At 35.8% G+C, this 19,911-nt stretch overlaps 1 protein-coding gene across 7 annotated transcripts in view; it reads left to right on the top strand.

The window, feature by feature from the left end:
- Window positions 1–19,911, top strand: part of VPS13A (vacuolar protein sorting 13 homolog A) — a 121,294-nt gene that overhangs the window by 79,668 nt on the left and 21,715 nt on the right. For 4 of the 7 annotated variants that reach the window (XM_066989087.1, XM_066989086.1, XM_066989088.1 and 1 more), the window contains 16 exons: window positions 361–490; window positions 2,316–2,551; window positions 6,485–6,638; window positions 7,357–7,503; window positions 8,070–8,151; window positions 9,510–9,579; window positions 10,121–10,226; window positions 12,456–12,569; window positions 14,393–14,538; window positions 14,653–14,734; window positions 15,382–15,495; window positions 15,951–16,026; window positions 16,132–16,295; window positions 16,648–16,693; window positions 16,945–17,068; window positions 18,721–18,835. In XM_066989087.1, the coding sequence (XP_066845188.1) occupies window positions 361–490; window positions 2,316–2,551; window positions 6,485–6,638; window positions 7,357–7,503; window positions 8,070–8,151; window positions 9,510–9,579; window positions 10,121–10,226; window positions 12,456–12,569; window positions 14,393–14,538; window positions 14,653–14,734; window positions 15,382–15,495; window positions 15,951–16,026; window positions 16,132–16,295; window positions 16,648–16,693; window positions 16,945–17,068; window positions 18,721–18,835 (1,906 nt within the window). Of the gene's footprint in view, window positions 1–360; window positions 491–2,315; window positions 2,552–3,728; window positions 4,417–5,642; window positions 5,880–6,484; window positions 6,639–7,356; window positions 7,504–8,069; window positions 8,152–9,509; window positions 9,580–10,120; window positions 10,227–12,455; window positions 12,570–14,392; window positions 14,539–14,652; window positions 14,735–15,381; window positions 15,496–15,950; window positions 16,027–16,131; window positions 16,296–16,647; window positions 16,694–16,944; window positions 17,069–18,720; window positions 18,836–19,911 lie in introns of those variants that run through there. The other 3 variants (XM_066989090.1, XR_010827995.1, XM_066989091.1) reach the window with 3 other exon arrangements.

The raw sequence follows: 19,911 nt of genomic DNA, 5'->3' as shown, positions 1-19,911 counted from the left end.
TTAGACAGCACAAACCTCGAATTTTTTTCTTAGTGTGTAAGCTCTGCTTTCTAAATTTTCTGTACTTAATGTTTCCATATTAATCACAAGTGGTGAAGAAAATGATTTTTTGAAATCTACTGGGTATAATTTATTTCTGAAGTATAAATATTTGTTTTGAAGTTTAAATAATACTTTTATTATTGTGCTGAGGATGTTTTTTTGCATGTTTTTATACCCTTAATGCTGTTTTCAGTTTTCATTTTCATTACGTAGAAAATAATAAAGGTGTTCTTGGTTGTTTAATGGATATGTTAGAATGCAAATGTCATTGATGCAAAATGTTTATTTACATTTTAATTTAGTATTACTTCATTCTAGCTCCCTCAGTCAATTGGAAGGCTGTCTTCAGCCAAATAAGGCAGTGTTGTACACTTGGGCAGACCCAGCAGGATCTAGAAAATTGACATGGAAATGTGGAAAAATAACTGAGGAAATCACCCCAAAGGAAGTATGTCTATTATGTAGATCTCCTTTAAATTTTATTTATTATCCTATTCTGTATCCAGTGTTGCAGGTTGTTTACTTTTTTGTTTGTTTTTCACTACTTTGTTAATCTAGGCATTATTTGTGTACAAGCACTGTACAGAGCAGATTCACTCAAATCACAATAAAGATGGCTGTTCTATAGCTTCATATGCAAAAGCCAGAGATGTTAGTTTGAATAGTGATGTGTATGCTGGCTGTACTTTTATGCATGGTTTTTATTATCCTCACATAGAATTAGTTGGAAAAGGAAGAACTGTAATATTCTTGACAATTTATATACATGATTAGAAGAATAGCTAAGTTTGCATAATAGCATTACGTTTAGCCGGTATTGGCAGTACAGGAAAGATTTTCACCTTCAGAACTTCGTCTTGTTGTAGACCTAATTCAATTCTGGGTTAACTGATACAGGAGGAACCTCATTTGATTGAATCAAGACTGTTGGGTTGCCTTTCAAATTGCATCTCCTACTGCATTTTTGTCTACTCTCAGGGAAATAGTTCAACAGTAAAAATTGAGGTGCTTTAGGAGAATTGTTTGCAGAATGAATGTGCTGACTTGTGCAGCCATGACTTGGTGATTTTCAGATCACTAACCATGGAAGCTAATAAGCTTCTGCCATAACTGCTACATAATGAAATTACTTGCTCTTGTTTTACTTCAAAAGGAAACTCCTAAATATTTTGTTTGGTGTTAGTCACTTTCTTAATAAGCTTTTGATTCTTTAACTGAAGCAAAGGTATATTAAAGGTTCTAGACACTTAGGTGTTTTTTCCTGCAAGTTCTGTAAGTCTTATCTGTGATAAAGAGTTAAGTTGTTGAGCTGTTCATGGTGTGGTTTTGCTCACAAAGCAGCACAGTATCATTTGAGAGAAGGAAAGGGATAGTATCCTTCTGGCCGTGGCTTTTTGTCCAATCCATGCAGACGACGATGCCTGTCAGAACTTTCTGTGAGTTAATACAGCACACAAAAATGACAGAAAAAATATGGTGCTGTGGTTTACTTATTTGTTCCTGAATACGTTCAATGAGGGATCTAGTGAATACCCAGAGGTGTCTGGTGTATGGCATAGTGGAGAACTTCCCTTTGTGGTACTTTGTCTCAGTAAAAAATTGAGATAGCATGTGTTAAAAGGTGTCTTGTATTAAACCTATGTATAAATTACCAAAACAGCTTCATTCAGTTTAAAAAGTAGGGAAATATTTTAGAATGGTGTGTTTTCATGTCATTATTGCCATAATAAAGAAGGTAACATGCAGTGTCTAGGCAAACATTTGTGATTTTTCTGAAAGTACATCAGATAAAAATAGGGGTGTATTTCAGGTGCTGCTTTTAAAACATTAATGGATTTCAATGGATCTGAGAGTGATACGGATTTTTGCCATTTAGTTAACTTGTGGTGGGGAGAAAATAAAACAACACCCAACAACAAAACAGCTGTGTTTTTGTCTGTAATTGAGATTAGCATACATACGAAATTCCATATACATTAAGTACGATAAGGAATCACATAGCTGAGGTTTGGGCACTGAACTGTAACAGCACTGTGTTTGCTGGAGCTTATGCCAGTAAGTGGTGTTTTCAGTTCAAAAGTGTGTGTGTGTGTGAGAGAGAGAGAGAGAATGAAAGACTTCTGTAAAACTTCATAATTAAAATTTTTGTTATTTTCTTATACCTTTATAAAATGGTCTCCTATTTCAGTTCATGTTATTAAGACTTTTACATTTTCTTGTAGTGGGTAGAGTGGTGAATATAGTTGTAAAAACTTTTCCTCTCTTGTTTGCAGGACAAAATGAAAGTACTCAGCCTGGACTGTAGAAAAGTGGTCTATTTAGCATCATTTTTTGAAGGTTTGCAGCGTATTGTCCTAATCACTGAAGATGAGAATGTTTTTAAACTGGCATACGAAAGTATAAAGGCAGAACTAGCAGAACAAGAAATCATTCTGTCTTTACAAGATGTCGGAATTTCATTGGTTAATAATTATACAAAGCAGGAGGTGTCCTACATTGGAATTACAAGGTAACTTACGTAGTGTGCAGCAATATAAAATGTTTAACTTAAGGTATTTTCACTAACTGAATTTCATTTTTGGGTAGGAACACAGAGAGAACAGAAATCTGCATAAGAGTATTTAGAACTGGATTTTTATATTTTGCTGTTGTAATGGGAAGTGGTTTCATTGTGTTTTATATTAATGCAAATGCTTTCTGTATATGTGGGTGGATGTATATATTTTTGCAACATAAGCATAACTGTATAGCAAGCTTTCCCCAATACATTGAACAGAGTTGTTTCCTGTCTGTATAGTTTGGGGAGTGATAATAGAGATTTAAGGAGTAGTCTGTGAGGATAGTTTGTCAGTGGATTTTTCTGTCTTCAGATAGAATCAGCAACATTTCTGTTTTCTATTTTGAAAATTCTGGTGCAGCAGTAGCAGCTTGTAGTTCTTAACTAGCTTCGATTGAGAAATTATCCTTTAGCCCCTAGGTACTTTCCCACTTCTTTTCCATGAAGCTGGCAATCCTTATTAATCGTAGACAGCAGGAGAATACTCAGTTCTCTAAGATTGATCCCTCCAATATTTCTGCCTTCTTCCTGCTTTTTTGCCACCTAACCTTACCCATAAAAGTGGCCTAGAAGAAAGCTGGACAGGGACTGTATCGGGGAGTGTAGCCATGGAACCAGGAATAACGGCTTTGAACAAATGGAGGGGAGATTTAGATCAGATGTGACGTGAGGAAGAAATTCTTCACTTGCAGCACAAAGCACACATGGGAATTAGGGCTGAAGATGCACCTTGCTGCAGTTTTTTTCCATAAAGAATAGAATGAAATTACCTAAAAACCAGTGTTAAAAATAAACCCAGGGCACAGGATGGGAGGTGGAGAGGGCAGTCCCTGTGGTCGAGGGGCAGCCTTTCTCTCTGGCAAGCCAAATGGCCCGGGGGAGCCAGCCCCAGAAAAGGAGCACTCAGCCCCCCCAACCCCCCTCCTTGTCCATGTGAGGGCATCTTCCAGGCTGCTCCCAACACAGCCGCCTTTGGCCATGCCTGGGACACTCCATCACAGAGGCTTGCTGAGGCCACAGTGGCCACCACTGCCCCACCTTTGCTGCGGGCCCTACAAAACAGGCCCCCTGCAGCTGGCCCAGCATTTGCTGAGCATCTAGGCCCTCTGACTGTCAGCTTGTGTGGCAGGAAGAAGACTAGAAGAGCAAGGCGAGCAGCAGGCCTCCTTGGTGTGCGAGGACAGCGATGCAGTTCGGTGAAGCACCAAGAAGGAATGCGCCTGACCAGGAGGAGATGTGTGCAGAGGGATGGTGCTGGTGGCACAAGAGACACCAGTGCCCAAGGGGCCTCTGGCGCCCAGCCCACAGACAGATACAGGCAGTAACATTGGCACCGCAATGATGTGGGGAACAGGCCGGCCCCTCACACACCCAGCGACAGAGGGCCTGGACCGTACCATAGGCGCAACGGTGACGTGGGGCGAAGTCAGGAACATCAGACAGACAGCCGCGGGGAGCAGAGGCGTGTGCCCATAGTCCGGAGCACAGTGCAGGACCCAGTAATGGCCATAAAACAGATGCCACCATCAGACCCATGCATGAAAACCGAGCCAACAGTGGCATGGGACATTGGGGTGGAACTGGATGGCACCCTGGCCTGAGAACATTCTGGATGGAAGGCATCCCGTTTGGGCAGTCCCGGTCAAGGACTGGCTTATCCTTCTACCCAACACCGTGGAGCCGATGGAGCTGGATCCACCAGATGTGGAGGAACGGATGGAAGTGGATCCACCTCTGTCAGAACAGACCTGGGTCTACTGCGGCATGTCTTTGTGCTCTGCCATCCGAGAGCACCAACAGCATTGCAGCAGTGCCCGGTGAGCCCCCTACTCGTTGCTCAGGCTCCATCGCAAGCATTAGCTTGGAGCCACCAAGCACCATGGGCATCTTGCAGGTTTATCTGCAAGATGTCCCGGCACTAAACAGCTCTTGCCGATTCTCAGGGGTTGTGTGAGTGCTTCTTTTTTTGGGGGGGAATGGGTTAAAGTTGCAGCAGGGGAGGTTTAGGTTGGGTGTTAGGAAGAACTTCTTTACTGAAAGGGTTGTTAGGCATTGGAATGGGCTGCCCAGGGAAGTGGTTGAGTCACCATCCCTGGAGGTCTGTAAAAGACGTTTAGATGTAGGGCTTAGCGATATGGTTTAGTGGAGGACTTGTTCGTGTTAGGTCAGAGGTTGGACTCGATGATCTTGGAGGTCTCTTCCAACCTAGGTGATTCTGTGATTCTGTGATTATGGAGACTTGAAGGCTGTAATACCTTTGCTTTGCTACTGTATCATTTCAGAGGGGAACAGAAAAGAAACTTTACAGTACTTAGGAAGTATGGGCTGTGATGTGTTCATACAGGGCCTTTTTAGAGTACTAAAGGGGTACTTGTATATATCACTGCCATACTCCACCCACTTTTGTATGTTCATATCTGTGAGGTTGCTAGATGGAGGATTTTCTTTTTCCTCTGAATTCTTTGCACTTCACTGCAAAACAAGCAGAAACTTAATGTATGTGTATACTTCACATATTCACCTCTGCCATTCACTAAGAAAATTCAAGTCCTTGCCCTCACTTGAGAAACAGTGCTCTGATAACTATCTAGACAGTGGAAATCTAGACTTTTAAAAGTGGCAGCTAAATGCCCAGATTCAAAATAGGGATTTCTTTTGGGAAGTGGTCATCCATAGTCAGGAGTCTAATCATGATTATAGATGGTACTGATCTGTTATTAATCAAAGGAGATGTCAAGCTCCTGAAGCCAGTTTCTGAAGATGACAGATTAATCCTTGGTTATAGTGAAAAAAAACACTGTCGTTAAGAATGTTGCTTTTTTTGATCATCTTGTCCAAAAATAGTGTAAGTGGCAGTTTGTATCTAACGTGATGCAGAAACAAGTTTTACCGTGCCAGAAATGGGATCACAGTGCATTTGGAAAAAGAAAAAGATAACAAAAACAAACAAACAAACAAAAAACCCACAGCTGTTTCAAATCAGTACTCTATTTTATAGCTGTTATTTTGTCCTCTAGCTCACGTTTATATTTTACTTTTTTAGGTGGTTCTGCCATTGATGTACCTGAATACAGACACAGATGTAGCTAAAAGGAATTGGATTAGGGAGCTATGTATTTTGTATAGTAACTTGAAGGAAAGAAGGAATATTCTTAACTTGTCTGATAGTTGTTGGTTTGTGCCCTATATCATACATTGTTTGATTGCAAGGTGAAATCAGACATAAGAGCTTCTCACAGAAGCAGTAGAACTAAGCAGAAAAGCAGAAAAGACGCCAGAGCCCTTTAAAGGTAATGGATAACTTAAGTCTTTCATTAATAATAAAAGAAGGAAAGAATAGAAAAGAATGATTCTGGGATACCATAAACAAACAAAAAACAAACAAACAAATCCTTCAACACCATGAAATCAGTAGAATAAACACATAAACTGAAACACTGTCTAGTAATTTAGGCAGATCAAGTGGAGAAACTATCTATCAAATATAAGAAGCAGTTCAGGCAACATTTTCTGTTGACTTGAAAAACTCAATTTCTACTGAATCAACCATGCCAAAATATATGCAGGAATATATGCAGAAACCCACAATGAGTGTGTCGAATAACAGATGGAGTACTATTGAAGCTGAGTTTCTTGACAAAGTGTCTTTACCTGCCTATCTTTGTTAAACTGGGGAGTTAAAAATACTTGCTGTTATCTTTCCTTATTTCTTTAGTGCAGAGAAGGAGGTGGGTGATTTGGGTCATTTTTATTTACCACACTAGTGCTTTATGATGTGTTTTTTCATTCCATAGTTACTACATATTAAAAGCTATACTAAGGCATGTAAAACTTGTTTTGAACTTACTAACTCTTTTCTCTTGGTCCATTCTTTTGTTTTCAAAGTTCTGATGTGGTTTGGGAGACAAAACCTGAGAAGAAATCAAGATGGAGACCAATGAGTGTTAAGCAAACTGACAAATTAGAACAAGAATTCAAAGATTACAGTGAGCTAACTCCTTCAGAAAATAAGATTATTGAGTTGGAATCCAATGTCTTGGTAATACTGATCATTCTCTAAATCTGTTGTTTATAGGTGTATACAGGAAAAAGATCATGTATCCATTTTTGCCGTATGTGAAAAACTTCCAGTGAAAATTTAGATGATTAATTTACTCAGTTCATTTGAAATCCCATCTTTTATCTTTGCCTGGAAAAAAAAAAGTTTGTCTAGAAAGAGAAATCCATAAATATTTGACAGCTTGCTGTAGACTTGTTTTTGTTAGCCTCTAACTTTGAAATTGCACTGTAACATTTTTACAGGTCATGGGACTAAATATGCACAAAGATACAATAAAGAAATTTTGCATTTTTTTCATCTGCTATACCTGGAAGGAGGGCAGGATGTTAGTTTGAGGGAGTGTTTGTCTTAACACAAAATCTTGTATTTACCCTCGTTGTGGTATATCACAGTGAGACAAAATTCAGCTGTGTCATTCAATCACGTAAACACGAAAAAAACATTCCAGAAATAATTCTGGAAAGTAAAAGCATGGTATGCTCTGAATGCTCCTATCCTTGTCTGTAGATAAATTCAAGATACTCATTAGAAATGTGTTGTAGGTAAATTAACATAGTATAGGTAAAAAGCTGCAAAACTTTTACTATTAAACTTTTATTACAATGTTAACGGGAAGTGTGAATTTTAAAGTAGATTATAACAATCATGTAGCATAACAACTTTTCTTTAACACAAACAACTTTTCTTTTAACAATAGGTGTGTTTAACTCCTAATGGATGTAACATGAAAATTCAACAACCCAATGAGATTCCTATTAGAAGGAATTACCTGCCAGCTTTGAAAGTAGAGTACAGTTCATCAGCACATCAGAAGTCTTTCAGAATTCAAGTTTACAGGATACAGGTGAGTCTTGTCAGAGAACAGTGAATTATTCATTAAGAAAAAGTGCCTTTTAAGGAAACTTGGATTTATTTTCAGATTTGTTTGGATTTTTCACGTTTTGAATTTAATTGTACTCAGTGGCTTCAACATCAGTGCTTCTCAATCTTTGAAAAGAAATACTTCTTAAATGCTTCTGAAAAAAAGCCCACCATGGTCACCTATGACTGTTGAGGAAAATGTTACTGTTCATATTCTATGCTTTTTCCTGCTCTTATTTACAACCAACTAAAAATCAGGTGTAATTTGCTATATTCAGCAAGTTACATGTTAAAGTTTTTAAAAACAAATCCTTTGTAACAATTTTGTGGACCACTTAAAACCACCAACTGGGAGAAGCTTTTCTAGATTGGATAGTTTCATTTTGAAAACAGAGATATTGTGAACCATAGTACTTGCTTTTTTCCTGCTTTTGAATTGGTGGAATGCTACAGGTAATGCTCATAATTCTTGTGTTTTTCCTACTTGTGAAATATTTAACTACTGAAAAGCTAACATGCTACACCTTGTCCTGTCCTTACCCCTATTAGATACAAAACCAGATTCCTGGAGCCATATTTCCCTTTGTGTTCTATCCTATTAAACCTCCAAAGTCCATCACCCTGGATTCAGGTTTGTTATTATAGCTTAACATAATCTTTACTAATAAAATTACAAGATAGCTTGCTTTTAATGAAGTGAACCTTGCCACTTTTATCAGATGAAGACCGTTAGTGCTTACTGACTACATAGAACACACATACTAATTCTAGAGACAGGGAGGTAATTTGGTAATTTTCTCTACAAAGAAGATACAGAGAAAACCATCTAAACAGCAATTAGAATAAACAAACAAAAACAACTACAAAGCATTTTATCCATTGATATCCATACCTTTTAAGCACATCTTTCTGGCACATCAATTCATTGCTCTTGGAGATCATAAGGTGTAAGTTAAATTTGTTTTGAGCTTAAAATGGGCTTTTTGCAGTTGGATTCAGACCACAACTAACACTGAGAGCTGACCATCCTAGCAGGGGAGTTCCCTGATGAAAATAAGAAAAGTTCAAAACTTTGCTACACTTGATGATTGTGAATCTGTTGCATTGGTTCTGTATTACTTGTGTTTGAAGTTCAGAAACAGTGAGGATTCTAATAGTCACTTTTCATCTTCAGTGGCTGTAATTTTCCCTACTGCCTAAAATAAGTTGCTCATAGTAATCATGCTGTTTAAAAAGCATGGTTTTTTATTTGCTTGCATACAATACATGACTAGTGACTTAACTGAATAAGAAAAGAAACGTGCTAATGCCAGTCTGAACTCAAAACTGCTATGCGATGCACCATCTCCTCAGATGGCAAAGTATATTTTGTGTGTTTTGTTTGTAACCTTCCAGCTTCTCCATGGAATGGAGCGTAGACCTCAAAGTCAGTATACGATGTGGGGAACTGCAGTCTTCTGTTAACTTATTTAGGGCAAGTCACTTGGAAGATCAGCGTAATGTCAAGAGAGATTCTGAGTTGAAATACAAGAATTTGAAATACAAAGAATACTGCCAGTGATTTTGTACAGAAGCTATTAAAATGACAGGATTTTATCCTGAATATGATCAATTTTAAGCTAGAGTTCATAAAGCTGAAGATTGTTTTTTTAGTGTATATTTTTTTATTGGTCTTTGAAGATTTTTTTCCAAGACTAGGAAAATTACAGGTCTAAGATTATATCACGATTAATTTGAATTTAGATGGTACGTTTTCAGAGATAACTGAAATAGGATTTTGATATTCCATTTCAACCTTGTCTTCCTATTCCTTCCTGTTCCTGCTCTTTTAAGTGATTTATTTGTTTGCCAGTCACATCCATTATATAATCCTGCTCCATAGGATTGAAAAAATCCAGAACGCATATGACATTTTCATATTAAAAACATAAAGATATGTCTATCATAGAAAGATCTGTGCTGATCTGTTTTTATTTTACAACTTCATAGCACCAAAACCATTTACCGATGTCAGTATTGTTATGAGAACTGCAGGACATTCACAAATATCTCATATTAAGTAAGTATTTTGACATGTTCCATCTTTTTGCCATTGATTATGTTTAATCAAGCTTTAAAATTAAAATCGATTAGGGGCAAACATAATGCAAGATAATTTTACACCCAGTCATACTGGTAAAGATAAGAGCTCTTCAGAAAGAGAGGTGAAAACTCAGCCCTCTTTATTAACCACATAACTGCAGAGTAATCAAGAATTTTCAATTCTTCTAATGAAGATTTTTAGTCTTTTCCTAATTTGGTAAAAACAAGCAAACAAATTAAAAAAAAACCTCTACACTTAACAGTGCTATCTACAGTGTTAAATGCTGCTAATTTATTGAAATTATTCTGGATACAGAAAATGTATTTATCTTAGAGCGCTGTAGGAAACCTTTTGACCAATAATGACAAATTCCTTAAAAAAATCTGAAGTTCATTAAGTAAGTGATATAAATACCCCGGATGATTACATTTTGTAGTTCACCTCATTTCATAATCTAAAGTATTACACCTTTTTTTTTTTTAAACAGTTCGATAATATTTTTTTGATTTATGTGTAGGTACTTCAAGGTCCTGATTCAAGAGATGGATCTCAGATTAGATCTTGGTTTCCTCTATGCACTGGTTGAATTCTTTACACAGACTGATGTACCAAATGGCCAACAGGTAGAAACCTTCTGTTCGAAGATGAATAGATTTTTAATCTGTAATTATTCAACTTATATTTTAAAACAGAATCATCAGGAAAAAATATACAAAACACAAAAAAATTGATGTTCTGTGTACCGGTACTGGTTAAGTGTTGTGCCTGGGACTAATATGAAGATGTGATGTTTTCAAGAGTTACTGTTTCCTGAGGCAAATAGTAAAGTCTTTTCTTTATCTTCATGTTGCATGCTATGCAAAGAAGGCTTTAACACCTTCTGAAAAGAATAAAAGTAGTAATGATGTATGTAGAATATTGGGTCTTACTAATGCCTGGGAGATTAGTTCATTAAGGACCCAGGACAGGAGAGAAGTTAAAATAATAATACTCTTTTCATTAACCCGTTTTATTTTAAAAAACAATATATGAAAATATTGGCCAGGAAATCAGTAAAACTTATCTGCTCATCAGAGCAAGAGAATGTAAGAGGAATAGAGAGACAGGTTGTTCAAAAAAGTGAAAGTGTCTTCAGCAATTTTATGCAAGATTGTTAAGTTGCTAGATGATGCGGTTGACGTGTTTCCACTGGGTTGAAAGGAGAGGGCAGTGGAAGAGAAATGAATTATTACAGAGGGAGAACACAAGGAGTTCATACTGAAGAAGAGTAGGAAAAAAAAGATAAAATATGAAGCATAAGGTAGTTTCCTTGCGGATTAATAAGGAAAACCTAAGATACAATCAATAAGTAACAGAGGAAGCGGAATGTCACAGACTTGCCAAAGAAAACAAGCCAAAAAAAAAAAAAGGTGATTAGCTGTATACAAAGCAGATAGGATATGTGTTGAACAAGCATTTCCTGTTAAGAATATTGAAGTTTGCATGTCAGTACAATGTATGTAATAATAAATGATTTAGTAAAAAGTGTGATGGTTATTCTCTGTATTTCTAAAAAATATATATGCTGAATATAAATTATAAGGCAGTGAGAAATTAGTTTCTGGAATAACATTTCAAGCAAGATAGCAAACTTGTTAAAATTTAAAAAGCTAATGTCAGGGAAAAAATCTTGTAAGACTTACCTGCTATTGGTTGTGGTTCAGTAGATACTTTCATCTAAATAAAGTTGCCACTCTTACATGGTATAATGTGCTAAATATGTCCTAAGCTTCCTAACTTCAAGTGTGTGGATTTCTCTGTTTTGATCTTTAAATGAAGATCCTAATTTTGGTGGGATGTTTGTATATAGAGGAAACTAAATGTATAGTCCAGTTCACACAACACTTGCATGGTTCCCTTGAGTTTGGGGTTATCAGGTACTGGGTGTTTCTTCCCAGTAATGCTGTCTTTCCTGTGGCCTTCCTTTGAAACCTATGGGGTTCTTTGCAGAGATCTAATGACACCACAGTTTTGGGACGACTTACAAAATATATTATTTGCTTATTTACTTAGGAAATTTTTTGTTTGTATCTTGGTTGTGACTGAAATTTTTAAGTGAAATGTTAACTTTGAGTAGGAGCCTTTCTGGTGAGAGGCATCTTAACTCTAAATCAAGACCTAAACATGCATTAGTATTCAGCACTTTTACAGTTTAGCTTGTTAAAGTAGCAAAGTGTTAGCTGGTTTACTGTTCTGGAGGGACATACCACAATATTTTTGGTTAGAACTTTGTTTATTTTGCTGGTTAAGTCTTTTCTGAATATTACTTGAGAATTTTGTATTTTAAAACCTTTTTTTTTTTTTTTAATTTGGCCAGTTCTTCGAAAAATATTGTTAAAGAAACCTGTCTTTTGAAGGAGAAAAGCAGAAAGGCTAGATGGAGGTCATCTGAGAATATGTATGTGTCTAGTTTCTGTGTAATAGAAAATTATCTCTAGTGTAGATTTTTGTAGTTTAAAACCTACTTGCTGTATGGCCAAAAGGGTATATATGTGCGCCTTTGTTTGTCATAGAGTAGGTAAAATTTGTCTGAAACTTCACTTCAAAATATTTGGTATTTGAACTTCCATTTTTTTCTAGAAAATAGGTGGGTTTTGGATTCTTTTTATACATATTTCCTTTTCTTCATACAAATAAAGACAGCAAAAACTAATTAAAATTCCTCTGAAATGTCAACTCTAGTCAGAAAACTAGGATCAGGAGAGTGAAAGTGCTATCACTCAATATATTGCATCTCAATGGCACGTTAGATTAACAAGTTCAATATGCTCTAAATTTGAAAGTAATATGTTTTTTTGAAAATGCATTCACAGCTAGAACTTTTCAAAAAGGATGTGGAGTCTCTTCAAGAAGAACTGATGAGTGTGTCATCAATGGATACATCACAAATCAGCTTGTACGAGTACTTCCATATCTCTTCAATTAAGGTATAACTTTTTCATAGTACTGTCTATGCTTGCTCTCTAACTGAAGGATTTTTATCTCCTGGAGAACAGTAGATACTGGAAAGTTAGAAAATGTAGAGATAATTAAGAATAAAATAAAAATGTCCTGGAAAAATGCTTTTACTGTCACTGCTAATTTATCTGGGGTTTACCTTACGGAAATACTTCCTAAATATTAAAGACTTCATTATTTCCTTCCAATCCACAACCTTCTTCGCAAATAGTAATTCTTTTTTGTTATTTATCCTTTCAAAATGCTATAGCTCTTATGTCCAGACAGCGCATAGTAGATTAGGGAACTATATCATTTCTGAAAAAGAAAAACTAACAAAACACAACAATGTACAATCACCTTTACTGTGCAGTGATGTTTTCTTCTTTATCATTATTAACCCATGAAGAGCAGTTTTGTACTTTGATTCCAGTAAAGTTGTCTTTTGGCCATTTCCCTGTTCCCATAAATATTCATGCACAGCTATTGAACAGTGTATACATACTTAACATGGAAACAGCAGCCTGTTTGCCTGTATCTCTCATACATTTTTTGCTTACGGGTCTTGTTTTTTGCTTATTGCTTAGCTGACTTTGTTAAAATTTAAAGCACTTTGTAGGCCTTGTAAGAATTTGTATTAAGACATTTTCCCCTCCATTCCATGGGAAATAGATCAAAGAAAGGTTTGAGTTTTGTCTTTTTACAGTATTGGGTGGGATGTTAGAAATGCTCTGCTATTAAAACAGATAATTCTAGGTAATAGTGGGCTAGCCACGTAAACAACGTAGCCTAACTCATTCCACATATATTTAGTAGCTACTTCAGTGCATCTTTATTTAGGGGCTATGTCTCCAACTGATATAACACAAAAACCACTTAGGACTTGACAAAGTAAAATATCCTTTAAGTTTTGAGGTAACAAAATGAAAAAAGCTTACTTCTGAATTTTGCAAGAAAAATTACATGGAAGAGATAGGACATAATGGGCTTCAGGTTTTAATAAAAGCTAGTTTTTAACAGTTAGGAAGTCACAATAAAGTTGTGAATTGTGACAATGATTCTGCAAGACAAGAGCTACCTGTAATAGAAGCGAGCTATAATTAAGTTCTGTTATGCCATAAATGTAATGAATGGCATGTGGCATTGTCCTCAGAATCAGGAAAAGGCATAACCTCTTTTCATCTGATTTGGAAAGCTACAGTTGGCACTATAGAGCCCTAACAGCAAACTTCCTGAACGTTTATTCTGTTTTTAAGAGTGTCACCTTAATTTCTGTGAAACAAATATTTTGATTACTTCAGGTCTGCACTATTTTTTGTTGTATATACTTTTCAGTTCTTGTTTATTACCTGTAAAATTTGCATAATTATTTGTCTTCAGGGTTTTGTTTCTCATTCCTGCTTGGGCACAATGCTATGTTATCATTTTTAGTCTGCTTTGATACTGTGTATTAGTTAGAGAAGCAAAACGCTTTGGAAACAAGCTAATAAATTGTAGCTAAAAGGTTCTGGAGACCTCATCTGAAAATATGGGTAAGCAATTTAGAGTTCCTGTTTTCTTAAAGGTATTTAAGTTATTCAATTTGACTTTAAATTTCAGTGTTTTTTTAAAACCCTAAATGGTGTGTATATATTCTCTATATATGAATTCAGTATGATTTCAGTCAAGATTAGAAATGCCATATCTCAATGTAGATAATATAAAAGATATGCCATATCTCATATAGACCATAAAAAAGATTATAAAGCTAAAAATATGAAACTTTTAATAAAAACAGTCATGTTATTTCCCAATCTTGTTTTTTATCCTTTAGTTACACTTAAGCTTTTCACTCAGTACGGGTGGTGAAGATAGTAACAAAGAAGAAAGAAAGAATGAATTGATACCACTTCAATCCTTGAATCTCCTTCTGAAGAGTATAGGTGCGACCCTCACAGATGTACAAGATGTCGTCTTTAAGTAGGTTAAAAATACAATTGTAATAACTGCTTCCAAAAAACAATTCAATATTGCCAATGATAGATTTTATTTCACTCTAAATAATATGGATATTTTGTTTCATTATTTTTTTAGGTTGGCATTCTTTGAACTCAATTATCACTTCTGTACTACACAGCAGCTCCAATCAGCAGTGTTAAGGCATTATTCAAAACAGGTTGGAATAAATAAATTTCAGTATTTCAGTAAACTTACATTTTCAAAGAGCTACTGTGTGCTTTGGTTTTATGAAAATCAATAAAATTACTTTCAGCCTTCCATGTTTGTACACAGGTTAAGTACATATGAAATATAAAAACTTGTTACTCATTCATGCAATTCTGCTGCCTTTATTTTGGGGGCAAGTAACTGCAATATTTCTAAATTACGACTACAGGAAGAGTGGTGTGAGTAACAGAACAACTTACAGGGATGGATAGTGGAAGCAAACACAATGCAGATCTGATGTACTTTTAATTTTTTATAGTCATAATCAACAAAATTCTCTCAGCACACAGAAACAGACCAAATTTTGTTCAATAGCTGTGTAAAGTGAGAGAAATCTGGGTGATGTGCACGCTTTGTAAAATCGCAAGAGACTTAATCTCAGTTATTTATGAAGTACTTGAAAGCACTAAAGTTTGATTAAATATGATTTTCTCTCTGTATGATCATTTTTAATAAAACTAAATGTACTTTTTACAAATATTGAATTTTTCATATTAAACTCATCTTTCCTGCTGTTTTATTTTGAGTGAACTATACTGCCTTAATGGCTTTAGTGTGATTTGAAACATTTTTACTGAATAACTATTTTTATTTTAGGCTATTAAGCAGATGTATGTGCTTATTCTTGGCCTTGATGTCTTGGGTAATCCATTTGGATTTATAAGAGACTTGTCTGAAGGAGTAGAAGCATTCTTCTATGAACCTTATCAGGTAAAAATCTCTGGCTTATTGTGAAATGTTGCAAAAATGATTAGATATGAATTATATTGTAAATTTGGATATATTAATAGCTTGTTTAGTTTTAAATTCATATTTAGAATTGAAAATTCAAAGTGAAAGTGACAGGAAAAGTTACTGGAGAACTCAAGTGACATAAAATTTCACTTAATTCATGATTGACTGGTCCTTACAAATCTTATGCTAGATTAAGTCTGTTTGAATGATTTTGACTTAAAATAATCAGACTTCCATGAATGAATTAGTATATTAAAGTAGGCTTTCTTTCTCATGTGCGAGCTCTAGTGGGTGATCTCACACTTTCACACTCACTCTCCTGCTCTCTTTAAGTATATATAAGTTCCAACAAAAACATAATATTTAAAAATATGTAATATATACTATTTGAAACTTAATGTAAATGTGTCTTTTTTCTTCCCACCCCTCAGGGAGCCATCCAGGGTCCTGAAGAATTTGTAGAAGGAATGGCACTAGGACTTAAAGCTCTAGTAGGGGGAGCTGTTGGTAGGTTTCAGAATAATCATAGTAGTATACTTATTAGTAAGCAATATAGGTGAGTATTTGTAAACTGCATTGGCATTTTACTTAGATTGTTTTGTTTTCTAATAGGTGGATTAGCTGGTGCTGCTTCAAGGATCACTGGTGCTATGGCAAAAGGAGTAGCTGCAATAACTATGGATGAGGATTATCAGCAGAAAAGGAGAGAAGCCATGAATAAACAGCCCACTGGTCTGAGGGAGGGTATCACTCGTGGAGGAAAAGGATTAGTTTCTGTAAGGAGAATAAAAATGATAAAAAGATTAATGGATTTTGTGCAGGCAAAAGTAACAAATGTAAAGTCTGCTGTAGTCACCGGAGAGTTGTTCCTCTAATTTTAATTCTGTTTTTTCCATTTAAGTGGCCATAATTGAGTGATAGCTTTAAAGAAAAATACATGAGAATTGGAGAAAGTAGGAATTGCAAAGCAGGTGAAATATATATATTCTGATAACTTGCTGTGGGTTTTAGAATACTCCACCGCAAGTACTTTGAGGCTATTCACCAATAAAGTAATAAGAAATATGTAAGAAAGAAAAATATAACATGAAAACGTATTTGTGTTCATTTTTTCATTTCTTTTGGTAGGGTTTCGTCAGTGGCATAACAGGAATAGTTACAAAACCAATAAGAGGTAAGTGTAGGTCTTCTGATAGATTAAATGTTCATATGGTTTCAAATTCTTAATATGTGATGAAACATTTTAAGTTTACCAAGATTTTATGTTTTAACTGACATCTAATTTAAAAGTTCACATGAACTTTGTGTGGAGGAGACTATGTAGTTGCATATCAAATAAAAGCAAATGCAACTCCTAAGTAATGTTGTAAGAAAAAGTCTTTTTTTTTCTTTTTTCTAAAAATTTGCTGCACTTAATCCTTTTAGGAGCTCAGAAAGAAGGAGCAGCTGGTTTTTTCAAAGGTGTTGGAAAAGGCTTAGTGGGAGCAGTAGCTAGACCTACTGGAGGAATCATAGACATGGCAAGCAGCACATTTCAAGGTATCAAAAAGTAAGTAAAATCAGTATGAAGAATGACAGATGGTGTGAAACAATAGTGAGAGTACCTTGTGTCTTTGTATCACTTCTGTATTAATCTTTCTAGATCTTTCTACTTTATCATTAATGGAAGTGAGAAGAAAGTCTTATTCATATCGTTATTCATATAATAAATAGGCAGCTTGTTTCACTACCCACTGTTGACAGTGTTTAAAGCCACAGAATTAAATCTTCGGTGTTTTGACCATTGCCAGTGAAACTAGTTTAAAAGCCTTGGCAATCAGACTTCCTTCAATTCCTGATTTGTTCCTTTTATCTCAAATATACAGGGAACAAAAGACTTTTCCACTGCACCGAAAGTTAGGTTTTGTATTATTTGTATAACAAAAGGGGAAAACAAGTTCCAAGACTACCAGATTGTGCCAGGATGTACTTTCATTGTTGTTCAGCCTAAGAGCTCTGACAGAACTGCATATTGAATACCGTGGTAGTCTCACTCCCTTACATCTAACTTTAATAAACCCACTGTTGCAGATTTTCACAGACTGCAATGTGTAAAGAAATTGGAGAAAGAGTTTTGAGAGGTCGTTTAGTATCTCCTGCTGATTACACTTGTTAATGGCCCTGTTCTCAGTGAGCTGTCCCACTTTTGCTACCATAAGGTTGCCTTGTGTCTCATGAATTTTACCCTTTGAACTCTTCACAAGGGAAATGCAAGGAACACGTCAGAGCCGAGGTTCTGTAGGGCACAGATGACTTTAACCTTCAAGTTTTTTAGTAGAATACTCAGACATTAATTAACTAAGTGTGCCCTTGCTGCAAAGAAGGCTAATGGTCTCTTGGGCTGCGCCATGCAGAGTGTTGCCAGCAGGCTGAGGGAGGTGATCCTTCCCCTCTACTCAGCACTGGTAAGACCAAACCTGGAGTATTGCATCCAGTTCTTGTCTCCTCAGTGGAAGGAAGTGAGATGTGGACACGCTGGGGAGAGTCCAGGGAAGGGCAACAAAGATGATGAAGGGACTGGAGCACCTCTTCTATGAGGAAAGGCTGAGAGAGCTTCAGCCTGAAGAAGAGAAGGCTCAGGAGGGGTCTTATCAACATCTGTAAATACCTGAAGGGAGGATACAAAGAGGATGGAGCCAGGCTCTTTTCATTGGTGCCCAGTGACAGGACAAGAACTAAGGCAGTGGGCACAAATGAACATGAGAGGTTCTGTCTGAGCATCAGGAAACATTTCTTTACTGTGTAGAGATGGAGCAGTGGCACAGGTTGCCCAGAGAGGTGAAGTCTCCCTCCTTAGAGATCTTCAAAAGCTGCCTGGGAAGGGGCCTGGGCAACCTGCTTGAGCAGGAGAGTTGGACCAGATGACCTCTAGAGGTCCATTCCAACTTCAACCATTCTGTGCTTCCATGAAGTATTGCAGTTGTGTGCTGCCTTGTGCCATCTAGTCTTCATTCTCTGAAATATATTGCATTTCTGAGTAAATTCTATAATTATTTCATAAAATATTTAGTGTCTATTCATGTGTCAAAGTGTATATAGACAACAGTTGCTGTACTAGTATGTAAGTTTAACTTATATTTAAAATACTGTAAAGCCTTTGCTAAATGTTAAAGCTGATTAGAAATATTGATATATAATTTATTTTTTTTTCTTTTTTCTCAGAGTTGCAGATTCATCAGAAGATGTGGTGAGCCTGCGCCCACCTCGCTTCTTTGGTGAAGATGGAGTTATTAGACCTTACAGATTAAGAGATGGAACCGGAAGTCAAATGTTACAGGTGAAGAAATGGCATAAATTTTAACTCATCATGTGTTGAAATAACTATTTTGCAGAATTACCAATTCCCTATTTTTTAATTTTTTAAAATTCCATTACCTAGTAACTCTGTAGTCAAGAAAGATCCATTTAATTTCATAGGTTTACAACCACTTTGGTGGCTTAGTTTCTGTGACAGAACTTTTGAAAAAGGCACCATAATTTATGGCAGTGTATCTGTAGAGATTTGTGCAAGATACAGAACAGTTTAAAAGAAGAAAAGGGTTTATATGTATAATTAAAAAGGTTTATGTCTTAAATTTTTTGGTTTTGATAAACAGTGATGGTAAACCCAAAATACTGTTTTCATTAATTTTATAATACATATTTTAAATGGTGACTTTTGAATCAGTTTTGTGTAAAATAGCACATGAAACATATAAAATATTCACATCATACTACATCCACTGAAACAATGTTAACTATTTTGAAGTAGAATTCTCTCTTTGCATGAGGAACATGCCAAGAAGCAATTTGGACAGCTTTTCTTTAGTTTAGGTTCCATTGAAGCAAATTTGACTCAGATGTCAAAGTGGAAATAATTTCCACTGTTATACAGCTTACGAAGTTTGTATTTTTTCTCTGTTATAAATAAAAGTGCACTTTAGAAATACTTAATTCTAAGAAATAAAAAAGCATTTAGAAACTGCATGAATGGCCACTGGGGATGTAAACAAGTTCATAAATTTATTTTTAAATAATTGAAGGATTAGCAGCTTGCAAATGTTGGAAAAGTCATATGGAAATAACCTTTTGGGAGATTTAGATATGAATTAAGTAGCCTGTGGAGAGGATTTTTAGACTGCTTTGTGAATTAACACAGCTGTTTGTTACATGTCCAGTTCCTGTCTGGTTGTTTCTGTTTCTTCTGCATCTCATTACTGTATCTTCTGTTTTCTGGTAGAAGAGGATTGTCCTGTTTGGGTCATCTCATCTTTGTTTTTCATAACATTCAGTGATAATATATCAACAAATTTTGAAAGGTTTTCTTGATAACAGTATGCCTCTGCCTTTCTGTTAATGAGTTGGCTTCAACCT

The sequence above is a fragment of the Anser cygnoides genome, chromosome Z, assembly GCF_040182565.1.
Source record: "Anser cygnoides isolate HZ-2024a breed goose chromosome Z, Taihu_goose_T2T_genome, whole genome shotgun sequence".
Classification (NCBI taxonomy): Eukaryota; Metazoa; Chordata; class Aves; order Anseriformes; family Anatidae; genus Anser; species Anser cygnoides.
This window is presented reverse-complemented; position numbering and strand designations above follow the sequence as displayed.